Source organism: Euprymna scolopes, chromosome 4 (genome assembly GCF_053919585.1).
Source record: "Euprymna scolopes isolate OS-2025 chromosome 4, ASM5391958v1, whole genome shotgun sequence".
In the NCBI taxonomy this organism is placed as follows: domain Eukaryota; kingdom Metazoa; phylum Mollusca; class Cephalopoda; order Sepiida; family Sepiolidae; genus Euprymna; species Euprymna scolopes.
Window position 1 is genome coordinate 166,954,198 of NC_136485.1, and position 13,548 is coordinate 166,967,745.

Below are 13,548 nucleotides of genomic sequence, written 5' to 3' on the forward strand. Positions count from 1 at the left end.
ATAATTGGAATTCTTAAATCCATCATATCAAAATCGAAAATGTTGAATCGCTAATATTTATTTTTGTTGTTAATAATAATAATAATAATAATAATAATAAAAAAATAATTCTAGCAGATGTACTCTTTCATTTTTTGTAATTCTTGGAATTTTTGTCAATTTTGAACTGACACACAAGGGTGATAGATTTTTTTTTTTTTTTTTTATAAACTTGAAATGCATTTTTGGGAATTGCGTTATACTGCATATGCATACACATTTGCAGCAGTTCTAAAAGCAACTTTAATTTTAGGGAATCTATTCCTGTTGTAGTGCTTGAAATGATTTCTTAGAGCAATGACAACAGCTTGCTCAAGAATGTATCATGGCTGACTGTTTAGTCTTAGTTAGAATTTGTTAGTATAATACTCCAAATATTAGTATAATTAACCAATCAAATACAGTAGCGTCCAAAAGTTAAGGAATCGTCGATCATTTTCTTTTAAATAGCTTCTAACTTTATATATATAAAAGCGAAAATATGTGTGTGTGTTTGTATGTCTGCTAAAAACTTTCGACAGACAGAACAAAAATTCACAAATTTGGTCTCATATGAAAGCCCCATCGTTCGCCTGACAAATATCGAAAAATTGGTCAAAAACGTTAATTTTCTCACCCTGAAATCAGCACTTTTCTACAGAGGAGGGGGAGGGGTCAGCAAAAACTGCTCTCTCATGACGATGTCGGTTCTACGCATGCGTCATATGACGTCATAACCTGATTTAGTGTAAAGATTTTAAAAAATTACCTAATTTTGTGTATGTCGTCTTAGGTCAGTTGGTTAGAGTGCTGGGTCATTATCTAAACGTTTTGGGTTCGAATCGTGGTGTGAGATGTTTTTTATTTTTCGATTTTTTTTTTTTTTTTTTTTTTTTTTAATGAAGCAGTTATTTAAGCCATTTTTCACGTAACATTCGTTTTTCTGGGTTTTTTTTTTTTTTTTTTTTACTTTGCTTAGGTTTTCATTAACACTCCCCACCGACCACACACACCCAAAAATACCCGGGCAACGCCGAGTACCCACCGATATTTTAAATTTTAATATTGAAACAGGCTTATTTAAGCCATTTTTCACATTTTTTTTTTTGGGGGGGGGGGGGATTTTCAGATTTTTTAAGAAGTTTTAACGTTCGTTTTTCTGTTTTCTTTTTGGTTTTTCCGATTTTTACATTTAACATCGTTCGTTTGCCTTACGTTATTTTTTTTGTGTTTTTTTTCCGATTTTTTTATGTTTTAACTTTTTGTTTATATAATATTTAATTTTTATTTAATATTTAAAAATATTTACTTCGCTTATTCTTGTTTTAATTACCCCCACCCCACCACCCACGTACCCCCCGCTTTATTTTTCAGATTTCTTAAAGAAGTTTTAATGTTCGTTTTTCTATTTTCTTTTTTTTTTTTTTTTTTACTTAGCTTATTATGTTTTTGATTCCCCCCCCCCCCTGAGCACACACACCTCCAAACACTTGGGCAACGCAGGGTACCCCCTCCACCCAGTGGGTTTTTAACGGTCTTTTTCTTTCTTTTTTTTTTTTTTACTTCGCTTATTCTTAGGTTTTCATTAACACCCACACCCCCGTCGACCACACACACACCGAAAAGCACCCGGGCAACGCCGGGTACCTCTCGCAAAGCGAAAATGTATGTATGTACGCTTTTCCTCAATGTCCACAAAAGGCTTCTTTCAGAGAAGCGCTCGCTCGCTTCGCAACTTAAAACTTTTTATATCATCCATAAATTGTAATATCTCACACTTAACCACGGAGCTCGCCTGTCTATTTAATTTTATTGACTTTCAAACGTTAATTATTCCACATTTCCTGCATTGGCACGCGTTACATTCGGTTTTTGGTATAAAAAAAGCGAAACTCGAATCACCGGCCCAGAGCCAGTTGTCTCTAGAGAGCTAAGTAATGTTTGTTCAATGTCGACTTTGTCATATCAGACTGTAGCTTTCATTTGGAGATGAGACACTCCCCCTAATAAACAGGGAGCTGGTTTTCTCCGAACTTACTTAAAAACAAACAAACCGATTTATTTATTCATTTATTTATTTATTTAAAAACTGTCTCGCACAAAATGCTTACTGCTTAATACCTATCGCCGTCACGTCAATCAAAAACGCGCACCTGGTTTTTTTTCACACTTTACTATTTTCCAACTGCGCGTCGTCAACGCTTCGTTTTTTTTTTTTTCACGGGCACCTGTTTTTTTTTCACATTTTCGGGTTTTTTCACACACACCTACAAACACCCGGGCAACGCCGGGTACCCCTCGCTAGTATATATATATATATAGAAAACAGTCTTCTCGTGACGACGACTGGTTCTATGCATGTGTCAGATAATGTCATGACCTGATTTACTTTAAATAGTTGAAAAACTGATTAAATTTTATGTACGTCGCGTTAGGTCAGTTAATTAGCACGTTGGTTCATTATCTAAACATTCTGGGTTCGAATCGTGGTGTGAGATGTCTTTTTTTTAAATTTAAATATTGAACCAGTGTTATTTAAACCATTTTTCACTTTTTTTTTTTTTTTATACTTCGCTTATCCACCCCCGACCACACACCCAAAAACACCCGGGTACCCACCAATTTTTTTTTTTAATTTTAATATCGAAACAAGCTTATTTAAGCCATTTTTCACGTGTTCGTTTTTGTTTTCATCGTTCGTTTGCCTTAAGTTTTTTTTTTTATTTTTGTGGTTTTTTTTTTTTTTTTTTCAATGTTTTGACCCCCCCCCCTCCATTTTAATTTAAACATCTTTCAGTAACTCATTCTGGCTGGCCTATTTTATTTTCAAACTTCGCCTCAGGGCTTCGGGTTCGATTCCCCCCCCCCATCCCGGTTTCTTTTTTATTTAACATCACACCCACCTCCAAACACCCAGGTAACGCCGGGTACCCCTGCTAGTATATATATAAAAGCGAACATACATACATACAAACATTTTCGCATGTTCGCTTTTTGTGTATGTCCACAAAAGGATTTTTTCCGGCGGCTTCTCGAGGCCGTCGCTCATTTTTAAAACTTTTTATATCACGTCTAAATGATATCTCCGACTTAACAATGGGGGTCGCCTGTCAATTTAATTTACCCAACTTTGAAATGTTAAATATTCAACATTTTGGGATCGCCGCATGTTTGCTTTCGTTTTTTGATATAAGAAAAGCAAAACTTGATTCGAATCCTGGCCCATGGCCAGTGGTCTCTAGAAAGCGATGTAACGTTTGGTCAATATCAGCTTACCGTCGTCATATCAGACGGTTACTTTCATTTCAAGACGAGCCACTCCCCTAATAAATGGGGGGGGGTTCCCCAAAGTTAGGTAAAACCAAACAAACGGGGTTATTGACCTCATTAAAAACTGTCTCGCAGAAAATGTTAACTGCTGAATAGCTATTGCTTACATCGTCGTCATAACACTCGCACAAAATGTTAACTCTACGAGTTCCACTTGACGTCATTTAGTGCGGGCACCTGTCAATTCTCTTAATTAAATAAATTCAAACTTCTTTCAATAACTCATTCTTGCTGGCTGAGCGGTTAACGTGTCGTGTGTTTTTCACATTTTATTTTCCAACTTCGCCTCAGGGCTTAGGGTTCGATTCTACCTAATTACCAAAACTCCCCCCTCCCCCATTTCTTTTTGATTTAAGAGCACACACACCTCGAAACACTCGGGCAACGTCGGGTACCTCCGTTTGTCTATTTTCTATATATATAAAAGGCAAAATGTATGTGACCATTTCGTGTATGGCTTCAAAAGGCTCTTCTCGCACATGCTCCCGGGGTCGTTACTATCGCTTAAAACTGTATATAGGTCCGATATAATAATATCTAGGAATTAGGAAAGCGCGTAGCGTATAGATTTATTTACGTCGATTTTTACAAAATTATTGCTATTTTTGCTTCTCGCGTGTTGATTGGGCTTTTTAGTATAAATAAAGTGAAACTAAACTCAAACGGACGTGTTCGCGGCATTGCGCCGGGAAAAACGTCCAGAAGCAATCAGCTTTGATCAATCTTGTATATCAGACAGTCAAATTTCGATAAATAAACTCTGACGCTGCGTGACTTCTATTTGACCTTCTTAATTAGGTCAAATGGAAGCAGTAAAGTTAACTTTTCTTACGCACGCCTGTTTTTATAGTTATAGTTAGATAAATAAATTCAAACACGTCTACGCTGTATGTCGCGGTGGCCCAATGGTAACATTGCACTTTTTTTTTTTTTTTTTTTTTACACATTAATTTCCAACTCAAGGGTACGGGTTCGATTCTCATACTCACCTACCAAAACATTTTTTTATTATTATTTAACCTTATTCAACTTTGAAAAGATAAATATTCAACAATTTTCGATCGCCGCATGTGCATTAAGCTTTTTCGTATAATAATAAAAGTGAAACGGAGCTTAAGACATCGTTCCCAGTGCGATTGCCGGGAACATCCAAAAGCAATCAGCTTTGATCAATGTGGAGTTATATCAGATAATAGCTATTCAATTTGGACAATCCCCTTATGGGGAGCTGGTCCCCCCTCCCAACATCTTGGAGAAACAAAAAAAAATAATAAATAAATAAAAAAAAAAAGCGTTCCCGTAGAAAATGAAATACTACCCCGCAGTCAAAGTTGACCTCATTAACTTATTAAAATGGGCACCTGCAAATTCTAAATGCTTAAATAAATTCAAACGTGTTTCCGTTAGTATTTTGTGGTGACCCAGTGGTTAACATCGCACGTTTTTTTTTTTTTTTTTTTTCACACTTTAATTTCAAACTTTGCCTCAAGGGTTCGGGTTCAATCCTCATACTTACCTACCAGAACTTTTTTTATTTTATTTTACTTTTCTACAGGGAAGGGTCACTTTTTTTCGCTGATATTTTCGAAAGTCATTGACTCTTTTCGATTGTCTAGCTTTAGCTAGACAATCGAAATTTAAACCTACGTCACTTCCTGGCAATGGGGGCAGCAGCTAACACGTCACTTTATTTATTTTTTTCACTTTCTTTTCCTCTTTCATGGTACGGGTTTGAACCTGTTTGCCTTCTACATTTTTACTATTTTTTTTCTCAACCGACACCCTTATACACACACCTCCACTTTCTTTTCCGCCTTTGTGTCATGGGTTCGAGTCTGCATGCCTACTACAACTTTTTTTTCTTTTTTTTTTCTTTGCTCAACGCACACACCTTCAAACACCCGGGCAACACCGGGCTAGTATGTATATAAATGATCCATCTACAGGCTGAGATTTTTCTTTTTTGCTACCTTGATCCTGTCACATGATAGGAAAGATGGAGACACTACCACTTGTGTAAGTCATATCTCTCATTACCATCATCACATTCTCATCTGATGTCCTCATCATTAATAGTGTAGCTGGGTGCGGACTTCTTTGTTCAGGCGTTCCTACATAGTTGGGAAGTGGCAATTTCCTCCATAGGGTAATTATGCCCTAAACTGTTGGACAGTCCATCATCATTGTCATCATCTATGATTTCTGAACTACTAGTTAGAATCACCGTCTATCAGTACCGACCTTGGCTTACTCAGTTGTTCACTTCTGGCAAGCCACTAGTGTTATTGAATGGTATGCAAGCTCCTGGACAAATGCACAGATTCTTTACATGAGGGATTTCATCAACCATCATTGAGTGTGGACTGTTAATTCGAACCCATCCTGAACTTGTCTGTACACCTGTTGTAAAGAATTCTGACCTAAAATCTTCATACCACTCCTGGGCATCTTGCTAGTCAGAGCTGACCACAAAATGTATAACTTTTATGTGGATGTTATAGGTGTACATAGCATTGGATGAATTTGTGGACACTGAAACATTGTCTTTTGGCGTAACGTTATACCAGTAAACTGCCTCTGGTATGAAACATTGTTTTCTAACTGTAAGGGTTTTCACATTTTTGTGACTTCTCTCAACCACACCGTTTTCTTCTAGTTTGTAGTCACACTAATCTGAGCTGTACATTCAAGTCTCACAAAAACTGCCAAAAGTGTTGGCTGGTAAATGCGGTGCCGTTGTTCATTACTATTTCAATTAGTGAGCATCTCATAAGATATGAACTTCAGCTGGCGTACAACACTTGGTAAATCTTGCCGACGTAGAGACCGCTATACCGCAAAGGATCACAATGAATGAGTGTGAGATAGTTGTCACTGCTGTGATGAGTGATGTCCACACTCGACCTATTTCAATTGTTTTCCATATCAAGTTTCTTCTTGAAGCGTGAGTGCACAGGTGCACAATCGATCAACTTGCATGCCTTACATGTTTTGACTGCCATTTGTATGCCAGCTTTCGACACGGGTCCTTTCTTTTGGCAAAGTATAACATGCGGTTTATTCCGTGGTGCGTGCTTAATGTTTAACTAATATGCAGTAGCGGTGCAGGTACGTTGGATAGGCTCAACTTCGGTTTTTACCTTGCTGAGTCCCTACTATGGTACTTTTGTCAGCATTATTGTTGTCTGACTTGACTAGTGCTATGTCTACTATTGGCCCATACTCTTTAACCATGTCAACGAGCGTACTGAACCGTCTTTTTAGTTGCATTTCGCTGGCTGCCTTGATGGTTAGTTGTGATTTCTCTGTCAGGGCTTCCGCTGTCCATAGGTAAAGGCAGACTGAATCTGTCCTGATATGTAGTACCTTTGTTTGCCAGATTAACTCCGTTTTTAACACAACCAGCTCACATCCTCAATGACCGATCAATCAGCCTCCAACGCGACCTTGTATAAGATCATCCTGATGTATCCTGTTCAGTTTCCCTCACCATACTCCTGAGAGCATAGTCATTCATTTTGTCATCCCAGTAAGTTGTAACTTTGTTGGTGCACGTTTTTATGTATGTCATAGTTACGCATAGTTATCTGCAAACATGAAAATGATAAACCAGTTTTCTATATACTTAAAAAATCATTTGTCGTGTCATGACTCGTGGAGATTCTGGATTATTCCCTTCTCGTATCCACTGTAGTCTACAGGTATCACTGAACATGCAATCTGAACACTTATGCTCCAACTTGAAGTCGATCAGGAGACTAACAGACTTGTCCAAATTTTGCCAAATGTTCCTTTACTAGATTTACAGATGCAAAACTTAAATTGATATATGATGACATGGCTCATTGTATTGATGTATCCTGCAAAATTACTGTATTCATAGTGGATCGTATTATCAGTGCAACGTTCAGCCTAAACCAAAGTTACGTGTGACAATAACTTTTCCCTTCAACATCTGAAAGGTCCACAGTGATTTGTGTATGTATGATATTCGGTGTTCTTGCTCGACAACTCGCTGACCCTAACGTTGTTTGCCAGATTTTTGTCCTTCGTCTTCTCTTATCATGGCCGTGTTGTCATCTCTTACGCATTGGCAGTTGCCAAGAGGGTGTGTACAGGTTCATAAACAAACACGGAAGGAAAAAAATCTAAACTTTGACACTTTCTATGAATGTCTGTGTGACAATATCAACCCTCTAAATGCTAATGTCCACATGTATGTTTTGTTGGGATTGTTTGTGAGTCAGTTGATTAATTCATGTCATCATTTGTTTCATGCTACAAGTTGTCTTCATCAGAGTGCAGACTTTTAACTGTCAAGTACTCTACTGCCCTCCTGTCATCAACCGGACAGTTATCAACTGGACTGTCATAAAAACGTCCCAAAATGCTAGAATCTGCAAATGCCTCCCTTCACTGTCATAAAAACTCATTGACCGTCACAAACCTGGAGCCACTCCCAAACATGCTAACAAAGTCTTACTATATTTACACCTGTTGTTGGAATTTTTTGTTAGTCATTGCTACACCTTGACCAATAATTCCATGTCAAGTTTCTTTTGTTTACCCCAGCGAACAGCTTCCTAGTTCTTGTCTATTGATAAACCTATTTCCGGTTTCCCTAATTACACTTTTCCTCTTTTCTTTTATCTCCCAACACTTGGGGTGGGGGCATGCCTATTATATCACGTATGTGCACCTGAAGATAGGCCTTCTTCATCTCCAGTACAGCAACATCATAAACTTCACACCACCATTCCCAAACATGTGCACATACATCTTCATTTGCTGTAAAAGTGTTGAAGTCATTGAGCTCCTTGTAGTCTATCACGGGTTGCACTTGGTTCCTGTTTGTTTGTACTACCGGAATTAAGGCCTTATCTGGATCCAGCTCCTTTTCTGGATATGACTCTATCAAAGAAATTTTTCAGTTATAATTCCAATTCTTATTCATATTCAGCCTGAATATTGTTGGGCACTAGATTCTTTACTTGCCATGGTGTTTGTCCAACCATTCATTTCCACAATATGGTTCACTCCTGTTGGTCAAATACGGCACTGACGTTTTGCTCATTGATTTTGATCGAGCACATCCAGATACATTCTTTATGAGGAAGTGAACCTTACTAGATTCATTCAGATGCCCCTCCCCAAACTTCTTGAGTGCATCAAATCCCAGTGAAAGGTCAAAACTTAAAATTTCCTTCGATGACCAAGACCTCCAGATGCAAAGGGCACAAGCTGCTCACTGTAAGTTCAACTTGGCTAGTCTAATAGCAATTCATAACCTTTCCATCTGCGGTTATCACCTTAATAGTTTGGCATTTCCACTTACAGCATACCGCTTTGTTCATCAGAGTTTTGGAACAGCTAGTATCAACTATGGATGTGCATGGTCGTCCTTAGAGTATATGAATGCGTCTTCCTTTTCACTTACATGGTGAGTAGACTGGTGCTGATATCTTTTCACCAGAGCCGTTTCCCTCGCATTCTGTAGCAAAGTGGCTGATCTTGTTGCACCTGAAGCATCATACTTTATGGCATGACTTCAAATGCTCATTTCCATTATGCAGTCTTTAGCCATATGCCCCTGGCCGCTGCAACTGTAAAAGATCTCTGTTCAGGAATTAATTGTGAGCAGGATTTTAATCTCATCTTCAAGTGTCTGCAACAATGTCCTCAGCCATATCCGGTGTGAGCACTCTCGCCTGTCCCAGCAAATCGCCGATGGTCAAGGTCTCAATACTCTATGCCTGTTGGAGCCTCATCACAAATGTTAGCTTCATCAGTCTCAAGCCCTTTCCCCAGTGAATTCAGCCATTTTTGTAAGTTGCTGTATTTTTGTTGGCGTATATGCATTCTCCTACCCACTTGTTTTAGTTTTACGTATGCAGTGAATGCCCCATCCACAGAAGCCTTCTTTAACTGGCATCAATTGGATCAGTGTTCATTTGATGACCTTCATCCATCTCCAGATAGTTGTAGTGAGTCTCCCTCCAAATATAATGGTAAAAAGCTTGCCACATTTCTCTTCTGTAATTTTGCAACAAGTTGTACCTTTTTTATTCAGGCCATCATCTCCATCATTAAAGAAAGGTTTTATATCGCTGTTGAACTGAACTTTTGCTATTTGGAGCAAGTCAAAAATAAAAATAACTACCACCCTGATATAACTGGTGTAAAAATGAATAAATTGTTAGCACTCCTCACCAATGCTGCAATTCGTACCAACTCCTTTTAACTCAAAATATAATTCTCAATGTCTGTTCACTATCTCTCTTGGCTGTTAAAAAAACTTTATGCCTGTTTTCTCAAATTTGTCTTTAGAGCTATAACTCCTTTCATATGCAAATTAATGCCACATGTATATAAATGATTCATCTACAGACTGAAGTTTGTTCTTTTTTTTCTTCCCTGAATTGGTCACCTGACAGGATAGACACAAGCATTGCTGCTTGTGGAAGTCATGTCTCTCATTACCTGCACCACATAAAACATAAAAAAAACGATCCTAATTAGTAACAATACACTCTACAATCGAAAGGGACATCAAAGGATTTCCTGAATCGAGTTCTTTCTTCATTTGATTCACTGAAAGATCTGAAGAATAATTGTGCACTGTTCAAGTCAGGTTATTTGAAAAGAATCCAGAAAAGATGCAGATTCTTGTCCAGAATTCCTCCTATTAAAAAAAAAAAAATGAAAAATCTGTATGGTATACATACGTGTAACAAAATGAAAAGCATATTCCAAAAATCATGTAGATTAATCGAGTAGTTTTATTTTTACAAAGAAAATCATTTTTAAGCAATTAATGGAAATTTGCAGGAATTACAACATAAATCTAGTATGTAGGATTGTTGAGTTATCCTCCCTTTGTTGAGATATATTTCAATGAAACTGTCACTTCTCAGATACTCATAAAATTTGATTTTTTGGTCCCTCAACAAAAGGAGGATCGACCTGTAAATTCACCCTTGTCCATTCATCCGGTTGTCTATCCGCACTTTTCTCAATAACTATGCCTTGGGATTTTTTTAAATTTTGCACAAACATTAAACATGATATAAGTAAAAAAGTAACGCAACAGATTTTCCGGGGAAAACTCTGGTTGTCCTCTTAAGGGTGCCTTTCGGGCTAAAATTGACACTTTTGTGCTTATTAAAAAAAAAAATTGATAGCTTGGGTTTTTATAAAACTTTCTGAAAAGTTGTAACTAATTTCTATATAAATTTGTTTGTCTATACTCTTGTGTGTGCCCCAGGGTTTCTTTTAGGGCTAATAAAAGCACTCCAGTTTTGGGACTATTTTACCATATTTATCCAAAATTTTCTGTGTATGTCTATTTAGCAGTTTTGCATGGTGCTGAATTCAAATTTAAATATGTTAAGGCCTTGGGGACTTTTGGGGCTAAATTGAGGTAGGGGGAATGATAGACAGTCATTTCTTTTTTTTTTGCATGGTGCAGAACACAAATTTACATATGTTAAGGCATAAAACTGCACTGTTTATTTTTCACCAAGATTTGACACCCCCTGGGGACTTTAGGGGCTAAATGGAGGGGGGGAGCAATGCTGAACTTAGTCATTTAAAAAAAAAATTTTTATGCCTCATTCACTGTGCACTCACGGGAGACCATGCATGATTTACTTGTTTGTTTTTTTTTTCTTAGTATCTCAGAAAAACAAACAGAAAGCTATCTCAACAGTGCTTTTTGCTATAATTTGTTTTTAAAAGTACATCGCCCAGTCCAGGTGACCAGTAATATAAAATAGTAAACTTTTTGACCCATCAAAAACTGGCAAGTTATAGCATTAACTTAGAATGAATGCTTTATGCCAAATTGATGGTTAAATTTGTGCATTAAATACTAATTCCTATTAATTGCTAACTTTGCATTAAATGGATACCATAATACTTAATTTGTTGTACCTTAAAACAAAGCTCTATACAAAATGTCATCTAGATCACCTAGTAGTTTCTGAGAAAAAATATATTGAACAAAGAGAAATAGAAGAGATTAGCAATTGGGGATAACCCACGTTTTGAATTGAAGCTGTTTACTAATAAAAATTTGTTTCTTTTTCTGTATAAGTTTAAAAAAATGTTTTACAATATTTGTTTTAAACTAGCAGGAATATCTGGTGTTTGCAAGTATTGACTGAAAAACTTATTCACGCACAACCTATGACGTTTTGGTTCTTTAGAATTCCCCCTATATTAAAAAGAAAAATCTTTATGATATACCTACTTGTAACAAAATGAAATATATTCAAAAATCACTTTAAAAAAAATCATTTTTATTGATTAATGGGTATTTATAGGCATTATACCATAAATCTCAGAAGTTTTGAAGTATTGAGTTATCTCCCTTATTTTTATTTTATTTATTTATTTTTTTTTCAAAATTGAAAGTAAGATAGTCACTCCTTCGATATTCAATTAAAACATTTTTTTTTTTCATAAAAATAAAACTACTTGATTTATTTACATGATTTTGGGGTATATATTTTGGTTTCATCAGGAGTACATACATAATACAGATTTTTCTTTATTTTTGCTTTTTGAAATATGGGGAATTCTGGACAAAAAGTTTCTTTTTAATAGTAATTGCTTAATAATTTGATGTAAAACTGAAATTATTTCAATTTCTTTGTCATTTTTCAATGTGTTTTATCTCAATTCCTTTTGTTTTCCACAGGTGTGCGAAAGCCTTTGTCGTGATTGGTTACCATTGAAGAATAGTCAGCTTCCTGCTGCAGTGCTAGATGCACAGGCAGATGCTGAACCGGCATACATGCATATCTTATTGAACGACCAAGCCTGGAAGGACAGGCATCACCGTTAAAACTATGCGACAACAAACTAGAAGAGGAGGAAGTGATATAGAAACCTCTCCCTATCTTTGTAATCATTACAAAGCTGTGATTTTTTTAAACTTCCTCTTCCTCCTCCTCGTTCGAATCCAGTATGGGAGGAAAAGAAGAAAAACGAACGCTTCTCTCGCTGGACGAGTTAAAGAAATTGAAATAACAAACTGAACCTAACATATTTTTAGTCCTAGTTCTCTATTGTAACATTTTTCATTACTTAAGGTAATTTTTTTTTTTTTTTCAATGTGCTTTATTAACGTTGCCCTCGTCGTGTATGGTGCTGGGTGCTCCAACTGCTTCTAATTGTTGTCCTTTTTTGGTTATGATCTCCTTATAGACTCTGTCTCCTACATTTTTTTTTTTCATTGTTTCTTAAAACTAAGAAATTATTATTGATCATGTACTTGAATAATTTAATTGTATTTATTTTTTTTTTTAACAATTCTTGCTGTTAATGTTTCTTTCCTCCATATTTTTTTTATCTTTTTTTAATCCCTCTCTTTTAATCCGGATCCACCAAAGACTGGACTGGATGACGGGTAGATAACAATCGTAGATCATGAGTACTCCAGCCATAATAATACAATTTTTTTTTTTTTTTTTTTTTATGCATGTTGCGTTGTAACTTATGCCACTTTCCTTGCATATGACTCGATCTTAAAACCAAACAAACTTCAGCTGTTTTTGTGCCGATGTTTGCCTAAAAATAAATACTTGAAGCAGGAAGGAGTTTTTCTTTTTCCCCAGTTTTAAACCAGGATATTTAACACACCTACACAATTCACTTAGTTTTAAAGAGAAATTTTTTAACATCAAAATTTTTATGTGCACTCTGCTTAAGTTGGGCTGATGAATATTTTTTAATTTTTAAAAATGTTTTCTGTCCATTTAATCCTAAAATCTGCCTCTTCGATCACTCTGATTTCTGTATGCAAGTACACGGATCTTGTAAGATTTTTTTTTATCCATTTCGTGTTTCAATAGCAAGGTTCATTTAAAAACTTCAACCATGTTAAGCAAGGTATTTTTGATGTGTGTTCATTTGCGCACACACACACACATAATCAATATGAACAATATATTTATATCTTTTCTGTAGTTTTTTTATTTGTTGATGTTTAGGAATACAAAAATCTTTTTCTAAAATATCAAAATTTTCGACTATTCCCCCGGCCTTCCTCAGTCTATTGAACGGTCTGTTTGTACAGTGGATGCTGATAGTAGGGGCAGAAAGAGTATAGCCAATGAGGTGAAGAAATGTTTGTATGTGACTGTCTATCCTACTCTCTTTACACTTTAAGAAATCAATAATTTGGATGGGCTTAGA

The 13,548-nt window shown here is 36.2% G+C and overlaps 1 protein-coding gene across 1 annotated transcript in view; it reads left to right on the top strand.

The window, feature by feature from the left end:
* The window catches only part of LOC145269944 (F-box only protein 33-like), a 92,690-nt gene extending 80,034 nt beyond the window's left edge, over positions 1 to 12,656 (top strand). Inside the window, exon 4 of the mRNA XM_080125645.1 lies at positions 12,050 to 12,656. Coding sequence (XP_079981771.1) covers positions 12,050 to 12,196 — 147 coding nt within the window. The 3' untranslated portion in view covers positions 12,197 to 12,656. The remainder of the gene's footprint in view (positions 1 to 12,049) is intronic.
* Positions 12,657 to 13,548: the final 892 nt, after the last annotated feature.